This window comes from Carcharodon carcharias, chromosome 3 (assembly GCF_017639515.1).
Source record: "Carcharodon carcharias isolate sCarCar2 chromosome 3, sCarCar2.pri, whole genome shotgun sequence".
Lineage (NCBI taxonomy): Eukaryota > Metazoa > Chordata > Chondrichthyes > Lamniformes > Lamnidae > Carcharodon > Carcharodon carcharias.
The window spans coordinates 103409962-103426978 of NC_054469.1; the positions used below are offsets into that span (position 1 = coordinate 103409962).

General features: G+C 40.8%; 1 protein-coding gene across 3 annotated transcripts in view; it reads left to right on the forward strand.

Moving 5' to 3' along the window:
- LOC121275773 overlaps positions 1 to 17017 on the forward strand; it is a 69020-nt gene that overhangs the window by 6321 nt on the left and 45682 nt on the right. For all 3 annotated transcript variants that reach the window (XM_041183379.1, XM_041183381.1, XM_041183380.1), the window contains 3 exons: positions 2302 to 2323; positions 11161 to 11214; positions 14219 to 14317. In XM_041183379.1, coding sequence (XP_041039313.1) covers positions 2302 to 2323; positions 11161 to 11214; positions 14219 to 14317 — 175 coding nt within the window. The remainder of the gene's footprint in view (positions 1 to 2301; positions 2324 to 11160; positions 11215 to 14218; positions 14318 to 17017) is intronic.

The following is a 17017-nucleotide window of genomic DNA, read 5'->3' on the forward strand; positions in this document are numbered from 1 at the left end:
ACTAAATCTGCATTTGTGAAATAAATTGAACTATTCAAATACTTTTCAAGCATTAAATAAAATTTCTCCATGAAAACATCTCTCAAAAACTCCTGCTAGTCTTGGGCATCAAGTTCTATGAACCAAACTTAGTTCCAATTACTTTTCTATATTGAAGTAAAACAAAGGAAATAAAGATGATTTGCCAGTGCAACATTGTTTAATGGAGCAAATGTTAACTATAAGTTGAAGCCTAATGTGTTGACCACACTTTGAATCTATCACTGTTATTTGTATTTGCATCAAGGAAACAGAAAAATGTTTGAAAATTATCAACGATTAGCTAAGTGTATTTGTAGGCAGATTAGAACCCAATTGGTTTACTACCAAATGAGTTACTCACTTTAACATTATGCCTTTTTTTGGAGTTGCACTTGTATTGAAATTGTGTTTTCTAAGTAGCACTCTGTAACAGAGTCTTGTTACGCAGTAGTAGCATCCTACCCTGGGCCAGAAGCTCCAAGTTCAAGTCCCATGCCAAGACTTGTTGGCAACAGGAGAAGTGTTCATGACACGATACAACAGGCTGATAATTTGCCCAGTGATCCTTCCACCTTCTCCCCACATTGACGAAAGAGGAAAAGTGTGTGAAGATATGCATGATAAAAGAGTAGCAGTCTGTGGTGGATCCATCCAATTCAGTTAATCTTAGTGTGCATTACCAGCGTCTTGAAATGTGGTTGTTGAGCATTTGTTCAAGATGGTAGGCTTGGCTGAACTCAGTTATTTTTTTTTTGGTTGGATTATATAGTGGAAGTACTTGACCATCAGTAGCAGGCAAGATCGCCCATCTAGGAAATGGATTTTTAAGTATTTGTGTTGGTTAATTAAGTCTGAATACAGAAACAGTTGTTTAACATTGGCTTCAATTGATAATACTTCTATACTTGTTATATCAACAACCAGAATTTCATTGTATTGCTTAAGTATTTTTGCTACTGTTTAAATGTGCATCTAGTCTTAGAATTAAACCAAAGTCATTGTGGTTTTTTTGTTTTAATTTCATCTTTTTCTTGCCTTTTTAGCTTTATTATTGACTGCCTGCTATTGCAGACATGTAAATGAAGTGCACGAGTTACTAAGAAATCAAGGATTTAGCCAAATCTGACTGATATAAATGAAATGGCAATGATTGGTCCTGTCCTGAGAGTCTGACCTGTCTAATTGTTCAACAGACAAAATGAAGTTGAACAAAAGACCTTCTATCATTCTGTGGTTCTTATGAAAACAGATCTGCTAAGAACCCTGGCTATCTGTAAATATTGCCTTTTAAACATTGACTCATCAACCTTTAATTTTTCACTAAATTTGATGGGAATACTTTACTTACAAATTATTTTGACACAACCTGTGCTGTAACCATCTCGCTCTGGTTAAAAGAAAAACATTTTTTTAACAGCCAGAGTTGAACTGGAGGTGGGTTAAACATGCACAAACAAAGGGATTAAGCAAGGGACAGTGGATAGCACTCTGAGTGCCCAGAGCTCGTAGTAACTTTTTTCAAAAAAAGTTCCAGCTTCTTGATTCCAAGTTCAAGAGTCCTACCAAACATTTTTCAGATGTCCAGTGGGACAGTTAGATGTTTGTGATGTTCACAGTGTGCAAACGTCTTTTTGTGCAGTTGCACAGGGAAGGACTCGACTCTGAGGACATTTGTTCATTCATATTACTTACTGCCTCAAGAAAGTCTTGGAAAACACAGGCTCTGGTGCATCAAGTAAACGGAGGCTGCAATGCATCTTCAAAAAGTGGGGCAGAAAGTAAAGTTTGCCCAACAAAATTGTTTTGAATAAAGTTTCTGGTCATTAGCACTAGACTGCTCTAAGCCCCAATGATGTAAGAAAGTCTTACAGTATTCAGATATTCAACAACATGTGATTAACAAATCTCAGAATCTTTTAAGTGTGTTTTAAATGTGTTTTTGAATATAGTAAAATTACTAATGACTGTAATTTTACTAAATCAGCTTTCTAATATACAAAAGCTATTTCTTTAGGCACTGTTTTTGAATTGGTCTTGTGAATTTTTTTCTGCACTTGTCAGAAAAATATGAAAGAGCTCAATTGAATTTTTGCAGAATATACCCTGAAGGGTTCCTTTTCTTGAATATAACACATGAAAAGATGACCTTCTGGGAGAAGAGAGTCTGCAAAATATCATTGTTAATGAAAACTTTCAGTTTTATGTCCCAACAGAAGCAACCCTGCTAACTTTTTTTCTGTTCAATTTCCTCGATGGTTCACCCCGAACGTCATATGACAGAATGAGGAAACCTTTAAAAATGGTAAGTATTACAAGATTCTTTAAGGATCTTGTTATCTTTACAGACGCTATAGAAAGTCTGACGCTTCTAAATTTTATTTAAATCATGCACTGACTCAATCAAGTTTACTTCCAGTTGTAAACATATAGGGGTTTACCTTGCAAAATAATTTGTGGCTAAAAGGAATAACTGAACATTTATGTTTCAGTTTGCATCTAAGCCACAAGGTGGGCTTTGAGCTCAATTTATTTATACCTCATCATATTCTTATGCCATTGCAATGTGCATTGGTGCCAACTTCCAAAATTGAAGGATTGGCAGGATGAGAAGGTCAGGACATTTTTGTTTGACTTGTGGATCATTCTAGCTGTGAAATTTATTTTCACTGTGAAGCTTTATTTGCCAATAGTTTAGGATACTTGGCATGAACCTTAGAAAGTTGAACGTAAACTTCAGTCATTTTTACAAAACCACAGTAAAATAATTTACAAGAAAGAATGCTGGTTTTTGGAGAAGATACCAGAAACAATTTGTCTTTTTGTCCCCTTTTCACCTTCTCCAACATTTAACAAATCAATTTTTTTGTCCAGCTTTTTCTCTGTTCACTTTTTTTTGATTTCACCAAGTTATTTAGTTTTTCCTTTGATGCATCTTTATTTTTCTTTTTGCATTTTAATTTCAGTCACTTGGGACTGGGAAATAAAGGTTTGGAGGTTTTTTTTTATTGTTGCCAGGTTCTTCCCAAGATGCTGCTGGGTCAGTGTAACATTTGAAGTCGTGGTGTAAATGATACAGCAGGCTCTGGTTTGAAAAACCTTTACTGCTAACAAGTGTTACTATTGCACACTTGTTTTAAAATGCACCATTGATGTTACTCCATTTTGGAATGTGGAGCAAGGGTTGCTGATTTATCATTCCTCTCTGGACTTGATATCTAACTTTGAGTCCACTGAGTTCTACTTCAAAACTGGTGTGCATGGTACTCAGCCTGTCACCAAAAGTGATGAAGGATGTTGTGATACACTTGACCCACATTTCTTAAAATATTTCATGTTGATGTGACATGGTTCAGTGCTTGAAATTAACTGTATCCCAGTAGCAAAATTAAAAATCCACTTGAGTCAAGGGTTGATGACTAGAATTTGCATTGTCTATGCCAGTACCAGTTCAGCTGGTGGTGCCTTTTGTTGGGAAAACACTACAAATCCCAAGATGAGTGGGGTTAGTGCCCTATTCACAATATGGTGGCCCACTTACAACATTTTGGAGTACCATGAGTGGTGAAGTTTGGCAAGAATTGTCTTGCCATCAGAATGTTGGCTGAAGGTGCTCATGCAGTGTTACTGGTTTATAGGCAAGTGACAAAAGTTTGCTACTGGGTATTTCAAGAAAAAAATTCTTGTCCTGTTTTAACTGGTGGTAATAATGGTACTGCATCTGAAGTAAAGTTAAGTGCCCAATTCCTTGCATTGAATGCTCCAGTGTTCTGCCAACCCCAGTTTTGAATCCATGAATGCAGTGACTGAAGCGTGTTTGTTAAAATGTGACAACAGACAACAATGAAGTCCAGGGCTTCTTCCATCAAGGACTCCCTGCCAATGCAAGCATTGCAGCACTGCAGTGGGAGACATTGCATCATTTCCTGTATAATTTTGTTGATGGATGCCCACTTAAATTATTTTGATCATTAGTACTCAACATGTAACTATGGCATAGTAAATCAAAATTCTGCGACAACATTGCAGCAGCACAATTTTCCATGACTTATTCGGACTAGAAGCTCATAGTTGATCTGTTTTACTGTGTATACTTTCATCAGGATTGCCATCTGCTTTAAAGCTGTACACAGTTCTGTTCGGGTTGGGAATTTTACTAGAACTTTTGGAGCATCAGCAAAATCATTGATCAAGGCACTGCTGATGGTTCAGTGAGTTTGAGTAGCTGAGCCATACAGAAGGACAAGACCCCAGGTTTGGTACTGAGTCTCTACTGAGTGAACAGACCTCAGTCAGGGAGACAGTAAAATATTGCTGTTGTTCTCAGTGCCCCAGGGTTTAGAGTGTTAATCAGCTAAGGTTCCTTCCCTGATGGCCATCCAGTGACATCCCTGTGCCGACACCTTGCTAAAAATGATCAGGTAGATGTCGGCAAGGACGGGATTGGGTTCAACTGTGATGCCTTCTGTGGTCAAGTAACTTGCTGACACTCATCATGAAGGATCTGCTATGAAAGATCGTTTGGATGAAGTACCAAAAGAAACACGTAGATACCAGTCGGCCTTCCATACCTTCAGAGAAGAAAGTTGAGATGAATAATAGCACTGGAGTAAACTTCTTGGGTGAGCTCATAATATGCCACAGAAGAAGTAGGAGCAGGAATAGAACATATGACCTTATGAGCCTGCTCCACCGTTTGAGGTGATCATGGTTGATCTCCTGCCTCAATTCCACTTTCCCTACCAAATCTATTGCATGCTTATGTTCAAGCAGTATGATAGAAGTTCTATTCAAACAAACTAAATTGTGTAGCTACCTTGTACCTTAAAGAAAATTGCAAATACCAACAAGTCAATTTGCATGTTCAATATAAAGGCACTTTTTAAAGGAATAGTTAACAGTTGTTTAATCTCACTTTAAAGGTTTTAATGCAGCAATATGATTTGCTGTAAATACATAATGGCCGGTACCTTCTGCGCTCCCCAGTGTTGGATTTGGTTTGCGGGGTGGGGGGGGGGTACCCCAAAGATGTGCTGGGGAATCCCTTTAGGAAGTTCCCAGGTAAGGGTTTACATGGCAGTTGCCTGGAAGTGCACACTTCGTCTGGACAATTGTGCTGCACTGGGAACCATTCAAAAATGTGGGTTAAATCGCAAGCTTTGGATGGTTCCACTAGGGTCATACCAATAGTTTCTCAGAAGAAGTTAGAAGAATTAAAAACTCTTCTAGCTTCTGAGTAACTAACTATTGTAAAGGACCAGACCGACCCCACGGAATTCGCCCCCACACCCTCCCGACACCAGAGTCCATCCTTCAATCCCTCTGACACCCTCCAGACCTCAGACCCTCCCCTTCCCACAGATGTCCAACCTCCACCCAGACTTCAGACGTCCACTACCCACTGACCTCCTCCCCAGTCCCATTCTCTTACCTTAGACATTCGCCTTGCCCCTGGCCTGTCAAATTCCCTAGCTCTTTAATCTTAACCTGCTTCATGGCAGCAAATGCCATTTAAAAGAAGGGGGAATGGCCTCCTTGAATCCACTGGAGCTAGACTTCGCTGGGGCCTGTGAGGAGTCTTTCAATGTAGGCCCCAAGCAGGTCTGGCAAATGGAAGTGGCAAGTTAATTTTCAAGACCAGGTAAGTAGGCATTTCTTCTAATTCTGCGGGCCAGCACTTTGCGACACTAGTCGGAAGCAGCCCAATGTATCCCAGTCAGGCATGGGAAGCAGTTGCATGTGATATTGTAAATGAATTTCCGTAATGGATGGCAGGTGAGCTTTGCAGCTTCACTCTGCATTTCAACAACAAAACATTGATTTCTGCTCCCCATCCCATCATCTTTCCTCCTTTTTCCTGCATTCACTAGGTCATAGTGAGGTATGATTATGTGGCTGCCAGTAGCCTTCCGGTATCTCACTGAAGTGACCAGTCTTGTGAGCCCAGGTATTGAGCATCAGTGGGCTGTTGATTGCGAGCAGTATCACCAATAAAAACAATTTAGAATGTTGTTCAATTCTGTACAGTTCCAGGCAGGTTAAAATTATAATAAGATGTTGGGGGTATCAGCAAGTTAACTTGCAGTTCCTGACAGCCATATACGCCATCTAATTAGTGTACAGTAAAAGTAAAGCACAAGCCAGCATCAGGTAGATTTTGCAGCCGTTTTCAGCTTTTGGGCAAAAGAGCTCTCAGCAGAGTGAAGCTGCATACATGACCGGGAATTGCTGACAAACTTGACCTTATGATTCTTACTAGAACATTGCTTAGATTGAGCTGTCTCTGTTCAGTGTATACCCAAAGTAAGGCTGATCATTGGAAACAAAGCAGCTTTACCTGTGTTGCCTCAGTGCCTGGTCTCCCAGGTCTTCCCTCTTCTCTTCCCCATTTCATTATAACACACGTATTTCATTAGTGAATGCTTAATTCCTGGTGTTGGTATGTCCCATAAGAACATAACAAGAAATAGGAGTATGAGGAGCCCATTGAACCTGCTCTGCCATTCAGTAAGATCATGGCTGGTCTAATCTTGGCATCAACTTCACTTTCCTGTCTGTTTTCTCCATAGTCTTTGACTTTCCTATAGCTCAAACACCTGCCTGTTTCCACCTTGAGTGTATTCAATGACTTGGCCATCACAGCTCTTTGGGGTAGAGAATTCCAAAGATTGACAACCCTGTGAGAGAAGCCTCCTCATCTCCATCTTAAATGGGCAACCCTTTATTCTGAAACTATACCCCTTAGTTCTAGATTCCCCCGCAATGAAGAAAACATCCACTCTGCATATACCCTGTCAAGCCCCCTCAGACTCATACATGCTTCCATAACATCATTTCTCATTTTTCTAAACTCTTGAGTATCATCGCAAAATACTCAACCTTTCCTCATAAGACAACCCCTTTATTCCAGGAATGAAGCAAGTGAACCTTGAACTGCCTCCATGCAAGGATATCCATCCTTAAAAAGGAAGACCAAAACTGTGTGCAATACTCCTACAGGTGTGGTCTCACCAATGCCCTGTACAGTTGCAGCAAGATTTCCTCTTTTTGTACTCCATCCTCCTTGCAATAAAATCCAAAATTCATTTGCTTTCCTATTTACTTGCTGTACCTGTATGCTAACTTTGTGTTTTATCTACAAGGAGACCCAGGCCCCTCCATATCTTACCATTTTGTGGAGCCTCTTAATTTTAAGTAATATTTTGCTTTTCAGTTCTTCCTGCCAAAATGGATAATCTGCTATTTTTCCAGGTTATATGCCTCTGCTAAATTTTTGGCCACATGATTAACCTTGCCTCACTCTCATTATCCATTTATAGACAGTCTTCCTCAAAACTTCTTTCCCATCTGTTTTTGTATCATTAGAAAATCTGGCTCCAATACACTCCGTTCTTTCATTCAAGTTGTTTGCTTCGTGTCTTCACACAAACTTCCCTTTGGGAATAGTGGACAAGATTACCATGCTGATTACCAACCTGTTTGAAACACATTATGACTGCTTCCATGATCAACAAGTCCTGGAGTGGGACTTAAACCCACAGCTCTGGCTCAGAGGCAAGGTTGCTACCCACTGAGCCACAATATCTCCTCTTTATCCAAGTCATTGTAGATTGTAAATAGTTGGGACCCCAACTCTGATCCCTGTGGTACCTCACTACTTTTGATTTGCCAACATGAAACTGACCCATTCATCCCCACACTCTAGCTAACTAACAAAAAACAATCCTCTATGAATGTTAATATATTGTCCACAGCACAATGGGCTCTTAGCTTGTGCAGTAATCTTTTTATGTTGAACTGCATAGAATGCCTTTCGGAAATCCAAATACTCTATGCTACATCTATTAGTTCCCTTTTATCCACCCTGCTTGTTACACTCTCAAAAAAACTCAATAAATTTGCCAAACACTATCCTTCTTTCATAGTTTATGATTTTCTAACTGTCCCAATTACTACTACCTTAACAAAGGATTCGATCATTTTCCTAATTACACATGCTTTCTGTCATCTTACTTTCTTGAGTAGGGTTACATTTGTAGTATTCCCCATTTGCTGAGACCTTTACAGAATCGAGGAAGTTTACAATATATGCAGCCACTTCTTTTAAAACGCCAGGATGGAGGCCATCGGGTCGGGGGGCTTGTCAGCCTACGTTTGCTAAGTTTCCCTAATACTACTTCACAGTGATAATTGTTTTAAGTTCCTCCCTCCCTTCCTCTCCCCCAAGATTTTTGACTATTATTGGGATGCTTTTTATGTCCAAGTAACTTTCTCTCTCCCTGATGCATCATTGTATCTGAACCTTGCACTCCAGCTTGTAAATTCGAGTTCAAGTCCAGACATGGCAGATTGTGAATCACACTGTCCACCAGCTCCCACATGCTGCAGCTGCAACATTGTCTGGTCTGCTGATTTAAATTTGGACTGTAGGCTAAGTTACAGTAAATTATATAACTATATTTAATGAATGAAACAAGGTTATTACCTCGTTTAAAAATAATAAATAGATTGAGTGAAATTTCAAAACTTGAAAACCTAATTAGTTAAATAGCAATAGTAGGGCAGGTGACGTGCTGCAGCTGCAAAGAATTTGATCTTCTTCCAACTTGGGCCCCACTTGTTCACACCATCGTTGGCACTGAGGTTTTTAGCTATTTAGTTCCTAAGCTGTGAAACACTTCATAATTTTCCCTTATGTTAAAAGTGTTACTTAAATGCAAATTTGTTTTTGAACCTGAAATGACTGCAGTGAAACTCTGAAATATATATGGAGTTATTTGAATTTCTCAATTGGTACTTCTCTACTTGACTATTTTCCACCGCTTCTGCACTGGGAAAGCATATAACCTATTCCTGACTCTTTCCTCCCACCTTTTGTTTTGGTTGGCACTTGACCTACCTTTGCACCCTTCCAAGTTTGAAGATCAGTCGGTGGACTGTGGTCAGAAGCCAACATCCTACCACTTGTGTATCTTATTCCATTTGAGGAATTTATTTAATAGTTGTTTTTAGCCCTTGATCATAATCACACTTGTGAATATTTGAAAAACATGGAAGACAATTACTAATCTTTCTTCTGATCTTATGAGATCTTGGTTAAAGTACATTGTGCCTGTGTAGCCCAGTTTGAACTTTCTGCATTGAAAAGAGCCTCTGCAACCAAAATAGATTGTAGCATTTTGAAACTTATACCCATTTGGTCTGAAATGGATTTTGTTTTAAGTTCCATTGTGGCTGCTATAAAATTGACTTCACTTCAGAGGGCTGATTCTCAGATGCAGGTGATCGGGTGGTATTATTTGGGACAAATTGGGTAGACGGTCAAATGAATCTGCTATCTCATATTGTGTGTGCTCACCATATCACGTTGTTTTGAGACCGAGAATCATCCAACACACCCTAGAGTTGTTTTCACCATTTAGTGTTAAAACGATTTTTCATTCAAAGATGCCCTGGAGGAGCCTATCTAAACAGAAGATGTAGTTGGCTTAACTTTCGCACTAAGGTGCCGAGAGGAGTGAGTTCTTATTCTTATTGGTAAGTCCAGCCAGCCAACCAGCCAGTCTTCAATATGTTGACCAGTTGTTGGATCCTGTATTGGAGCTGAAACAGTCAGGGCAGAATTGCTTTTGAAGCTTTGTGTTATTCACCAAGGAGGCTGTTAATTTATAAAATATGTTGGACCTATATGAAAGAACAACAATTGCAACTCGGATTTATATAGCACCTTAATGTAACACAATGTCCCAAAGGGCTTCACAAGAGCAAATTATGACCAAGGGACATATGGAGATAATGGGTTAGTTGACCAAGGCTTATCATCCAGGCTGACACTCCCAATGCAGTACTGAGGGAGTGCCACATTGTAGGAGATGCTGTCATTCATTAGACGTTAAACCAAGGTTTGCTCTCAGGTGGACGTATAAAATCCCATGGCACTATTTCGAAGAGGAGCAGGGGAGTTCATCCCACATCACAAAAACATTATCTGGCCATTTTCACATTGGTCAAAGAGGTAAGTCTTAAGATATGTCTCATCGGTATAAAATGAAGTAGAGAAGTGTGAAGAGGGAATTCCAGCGCTTAGGTCCTAGGCTGTTGAAAGCATAGCCACCAGTCATCCACCTGAAATGTTAACTCTGTTTTCCGCTTTGCCTGCTGCCTGACCTTAGTATTTTCAGCATTTTTCTATTGTTTATTCACGTCAACTTATATACTCCTGTTTCCATCTGCCTGTCACAAGAAAAATAGATAGTATTTGTCAACCTGTGTGAGGCCACACTTTTTTCAGTGCACACTGTGGAGGGAATTAGTCAGCCAAGGGCCGTAACAGTATCGCTTAGCTAGATATTAGGAAATAGATGAACACTCGGTTCGTAGATGATGCAGGGTTCACTTGCAGGTCTAACGAGTGACACTGGACCAGTGGGAATATTGGGATAGATCTAAAATTTGTAGCAACTGGAAAGGAACATTTAGACAAATCTGGTCAGTCTGAGTTCAAGAATAGAATGTACAATTCACTAACAATTTTTTTTTGTTTTGCCCAACTCCCTCTTATAAGTACCAAAATTATTTGCCCCAATTGTAGTTGATTCCAAACGTTTGTAAACTGCTGTGCAAGTTAGTTAGGTTCCTTCTACAGGAGAGGGGCTGCAAATGGTTGTCCAGAATTTAGATTTGCTTTTTTTTTAAGTGTTTAGAGAGAATTAACAATTTGATTCTTTTTGGACCAGGATCTGAACATGTCATTTGTCATATCATGTGGAGCACAAACACAGGTGTGGACTGTTTGGGCCAAATGGCATGTTATGTCATATATCCTATGTAATCCTAACAATACGGAGGACTATTAAAACAACAGGTGGATTTTTATGTAGTGGATGGCATGGATGAGAACATAAAATATGGTGGCAAGGTGCACTGTACCTAACCTTGAATTGATTTTAAAAGCATAGTTTTCAAGATGAAGTATAGCAGGAGAATGAGATGAACTCATTTGCAGCATTTCCATATATTGGATGCATATAAGTCAAACCAGAGCTGTAAGTTTTTCAGTGCAGGAGGTATTATGACTTGAATACATCTGGTGGTGATAAATTCAGTTGTGTATTGTTCCTAATTTTGGATTCTGTTTCTCAGTTTCTGGATCAAAAGGACACTACAAAAGCACAGAGGTCAAGACCTTTAACTCTGGTATGTATTTTCTATTCACTATTTCTTCTAAATGATATGTGACAAAAATGTTTGATCACCATTGCATTGCTTCAGGTTCATTCCTGTCACTGTTCCTCTAGTTTTGTTGCTCATAAAGATGGATTTTGATAAATGCTAGTCTTCACTTTGCGCACTCGCAAAAACTGCCTAGCCAGTGACACCCAGATCCCACGAAAGAATTTTTAAAACTGTTTTGAGGTTCAGTGGTCATATCGATGCAAATGTCAAGATTTTTCAGATAGACAAAGAGCTGAATTTAGATGATGCTTCTGTGTCATACAATGCATTTGTGCCTGTTATTTTTTTTCCTGGCGAGAAGATTTTGCTTCTTGTGGAAGGCATTTCCAAAGTTTGGACTCTTGGAGTTTTCATTTTTTTTTTATTTATTCTTCAGGCTTCCCAGAAACTGTCATATTATGGTCTTGCATCCTAGGTGATGGATTACATATTGAAGGATCTTGGTATATTTTTATATTAAAAATATTCCCTTTCAAGTTAAATTCAACGCTTAAATGATATTACCACAGAATTCGGAGATTGATGGATATCCATTGGAAGAATATATATTTAAAGTTAAAGACTAGTGTGTGGATGATGCTGCTCACCTAAGCAGAAAAGCTTGCATTTATAGAAATCAAACTTCCTGGCCACTGACATGGATGCTGTTAAATGTCTATTACCATTGTTCTCCTCTTCCTCCTTTATTTTAATCATGTGCAATATCTCTCTTGCCTCTACCTTTTTATTACTAGATTGGCAGCATCTTTCACTGAAGACAGGTACAAAATAAGTACATCAGCAATTCCTTCAGCCTCCACAGAATATCTCCTGTTGCTCCATAATCAGCCCGTCCTTCCTTTCAGCTATTATTTTACTAGTTGTGTGTTTATAAAAGATTGCCTAGCTTCACAGATTCTGGGGCAATAGTTTTGCCAGATGTGGAGTGTTCATATCATTTGAAGCATGAAGATGACCCAATCAGTTAAGTAAACCTTCTATCAACACTGGGACAAATTTTCAATCCAGAGCAGGGCCCAGATTAGAGGTGGGTGGGCCCACAATTTGAGGCTGCCAGCAATTGTGCCATTTCCCCACCACAATACTGACCTCAAGCCATTATCTAAGAGACTGGGCGGAGGTCGGATTGGCTGCCCACTGGTAGCCAAATTTCTAAAAATTAATTCACCAATAAGGATTTCGAATCAGCATTGCAGGCACCCCACAAGTCAACCTGGTGGGCTCAGGGTGGGAAGGGAGTGGCTGTGATTGTTAATAAATCCCCCCCCACGTGCGAGTGCATACACACACACACGTGTGGCTGCAGGCCATTCCCTGGAGGGGTTGCCCCCTCCAGGATCATGTTCAGGCAGCTGTGGATGTTTATAAAAGCGCAAAACCTTAACCTGGCCTTCTCCCTTGCATCTCCATCTTCAGATCGATAGGTCCCACCTCTACAGGTGGGGCTACCAGGCTGAATGCTGAAAGGCCTTCCATTTCAGGATAGTGCTGGGCATGTATATAACATGCAATGCAGTGTTGATACCAAAGACTAACCCCCCATGTCAGGTTCCCGACTCCTGAATGAAAATACAGGCCTATATGCTTTAGTTCATCGTAATTCCTCAGAAGTAAAACTATTTCAGCCAGTGCTGAAGGATTTCCACATCACCTCTGCCCCAGAATTGGAATTGAATTTTCACACAATTGTTGGCATGCCTCCTGAAACTCCATTTCAGATGTTCATCACAAAATAAGAATTTATTCAAAATGAATAGTACGCTATTCAACTGTTCTGGCATTCCTAGTTTTAGCATGGTACCAGGAGCAAAATTTTTGGCAACAGGACTTTGAATATGCATGTTCAATATCATGAGCTAAACACAGGAACAACATTCACCCCTCTACTGATGTGGCTCAGGGCTTGGGCATCATTGGAAGATGCATTTGATATCGATAACTTTTTTAAGTTTTTTACTTTTGTGTTTAATCTTGGCATAACCCTGTGTTTTGCAAAGCAAATGATGAATTCATTGTTTCCTAAGAAACAAGTTTCAAAATTTCTTTTGCATTTCTGGTTGAAGAGTAAGGTAGCCTTTGAAAAGGAATTTTGACATGTTTGTGCATAACCTATATTAATGAAGGTACAGAATATAGAATCAGTCCATTTATCCTACTTCTATTGTTGTACAAGTACAGTGTATCAAATTCAGCTGTCCAAATAAGCTGCCTGAAATCTAGACATCTTTTATACTGTGCCATGCATCAATTTCAATCAAAAAAAAACTCTGGACAGTTCGGCTAGGTGGCGAATTGGTGCAGTGTGGCGTTGGATTAGTTATCACCTTTGCTGCTTCGCACGCTGGTCTATTCCCACGCTCTGAGCAACCATTGGCCACACCCATCCCAGCTTGCTCTGAACTACCTGACCCGAAATCTGGCAGTGCCTCGTTCCCAAGGTTGCTGGTTTTGAGACACTGTACTTGTAATAGACTTTTCACATCTTGGTACTGTCATGAAGCCATTTTGACCCTACTGACTTTCCTGAGGGGTATAAATAACTGGAGCTGTTTTACATATATGTAAAAAAAAAAATGGAATCTCTTCCCTCTCTCAACTGAATGCAATAACTTGAAGCATCTTTGTTGCCACTCTTCCAACAAATCAGAAGAAGCCACCCTTGCTGTTATTCCATTTTCAAAAGGGGATTTGTAAGTCAAGATCAGCAGTGTTATTGATGAGAAGCCAACCATCACCTAAGCAACTGGAAGCCAGAGTGCACCAGTGAGGGATAGAGTTCAACAGTTATGCAAGATTTGCAAAGTTCAAAAAAGACTTAAGATATCAACCTTGTATGTTTTAGCTATTAACTTTGTCAAAATGAGCGACTTGGTATATTTTAATAGTACAGTTACATAAAAGTGGCACGACGTTGTCAACTTTTTTGTAGTAGTACACATTTAATTTTCGGTTCTTCTGTTTATAGCTAAAAGAAAGGTCCCAACAATTGATTCACAACATGTCTATGGATCATCCCTTTTGGAACAACACTTAAGAGATGCTGGTGTACAAGATCCTTTAATTGGTATGTTTTTTTCCTTCTGTGCCCAGTATGATTATTTTATCCTATACCATGTACTATTCAATTAATTAATGAGTCTGCTATTGCAAATTGTTGGGTGGGAGTTGGCGGCACAGTGGTACTGTTACTGGACCAGTAAACCAGAGAACCCGGATTTGAATCCCATCGTGACAGATGGTGGAATTTTAATTCCAATCCTATATTGAATTCAAAGTCCAGTGATGACTGTCGATTGTCCAAAAATCCCACCTGGTTCACTAATGTCCTTTAGCAAAGGAAATCTACTGTCCTTTACCTGACCTGCCCAGATATGTGACTCCAGGCCCATAACAATGTGGTTGATTGAAATGGGCTAGCAAGCCGCTTAGTTGTATCAAATTACTACAAAGTCAATAAAGAGTGAAACCAGATGGACCGCTCGGCATTGACTTAAGCACCGGAAACAAACATGCAAACTCCACCCTGTTGACCCTTCATAGTCTTTCTTACTAACATCTGGGGGCTTGTGCCAAAATTGGGAGAGGAAGCAACAGCCTGACATAGTCACAGGATAGCACCTTACCGAAAATGTCCCAAACACTACCATCACCATCCTTGAGTATGTCCTGTCCCTCCAGCAGGACAGACCCAGCAGTGGTAACAGCACAGTGATATATCATCAGAGGGAGTTGCACTGGGAGCCCTCAAAATCGACTCTGGACCCGACGAAGTCTCTTGGCATCAGGTCAAACATGGGCAACGAAACCTCCTGCTGATTACCACATACTGTTCTCCTCCTCAGCTGATGAATCAGCACTACTCCATGTTTTACACCACTTGGAGGAAATGTTGAGGGTGGCAAGGGTGCAGAATGTACCCTGGGTGGGGGACTTCCATGACAACCACCAGGAGTGGTTCAGTAGCACCACAACTAACCAAGCTGGCTGAGTCCTAAAGAACATAGCCGCTAGACTGGGTCTGCGGCAGGTGGTGAGGGACAAACATACTTGACCTCATCCTCTCCAATCTGCCTGCCACCAATGCGTCTCTCCATGACAGCATGGGTAGGATTGACCACCGCACAGTCTTGTGGAGACGAAGTCCCATCTTCACATTGAGGCTACCCTCCATCGTTTTGTGTGGCACTACCACTGTGCTAATTGGAACGATTTCGAACAAGCCTAGCAACTCAAAACTGGACATCCATAAGGTGCTATGGGCCATCAGCAACAGCAGAATTGTACTTGATCACGATCTGTAACCTCATGGCCTGGCGTATCCCCCCCACTGCCATTACCACCAAGCCAGGGGATCAACCCTTGTTCAGTGAACAGTGCAGAGGGTTGTGCCAGGAGTAGCAGCAGGCTTACCTAAAAATGTGTCAACCTGGTGAAGCTACAACTCAGGACTACTTGCGTGCCAAACAGCTGAAGCATCATATGATAGATGGAGCTGAGCAGTTCCACAACTAACGGGTCAGATCTTAAGTTTTGCAGTCTTGCTACATCCAGTCGTGAATGGTGGCGGGCAATTAAACAACTCACTGGAGAGTAGGCTTCACAAATATCACCATCCGCAATGGTGGGGGAGCCCAGAATATCGGTGCAGATGATGAGGCTGAAGCATTTGCAAGAATCTTCAGCCAGAAGTGCCGAGTGGATGATGCATCTCGGTCTCCTCCAGAGGTCCCCGGCATTTCTCATGCAACGTCAAGAAACGGCTGAAGGCACTGGATGCTGCAACGGCTATTGGCTCTGACTATATTCCGGCAATATTACTGAAGACTTGTGCTCCTGAACTTGCTATACCCCTAGCCAAGCTGTTCCAGTACAGCTACAACACTGGGACCTACCTGGCAATGTGGACAATTGCCCAGGTATGCCCTGTCCACAAAAAGCAGGACAAATCCAGCTGGCCAATTACTGCCCCACCAGTCTACTCTCGATCATCCGTAAATTGATGAAAGGAGTCATCAACAGTGCTATCAAGCAGCACTTGCTTAGAAATAACCTACTCACTGACACACAGTTTGGGTTCTGCCAGGGCCACTCGGCTCCTGACCTCATTACAGCCTTGGTTTAAACATGGACAAAAGAGCTGAACTCCGGGAGTGAGGTGAGTGTGACTGCCCTTGACATCAAGGTAGCATTTGACCAAGTGTGGAATCAAGGAGTCCTAGCGTAACTGGAGTCAATGTGAATCAGAGAGAAAACTCTTTGCCGGTTGGAATTATACCTAGTACAAAGGAAAATAGTTGTTGGAGGTCAATTATCTCAGTTCCAGGACATCACTGCAGGAGTTCCTCAGGATAGTGTCCTAGGCCCAACCATCTTCAGCTGCTTCATCAATTATTTTCCATCATAAAGTCAGAAGTGGGGATGCTCGCTGCCAGTTGCACAATGTTCACCATTTGCAACTCATCACATACTGAAGCAATCCATGTCCAAATGCAGCAAGACCTGGACAATATCCAGGCTTGGGCTGACAAGTGACAAGTAACATTTGCTCCACACAAATGCCAGGCAATGACCATCTCTAACACGAGAGTCCAACCATCACCCTCTGACATTGAATGGCATTCCCATTGCTGAATTACCCTACTGTCAACATCCTGGGGATTACCATTGAGCAGAAACTGAACTGGACTAGCCATTATTAATACTGTGGCTACAAGAGCAGGTCAGAGGCTAGGAATCCTGTGGCATGTAACTCTCTTCCTGACTT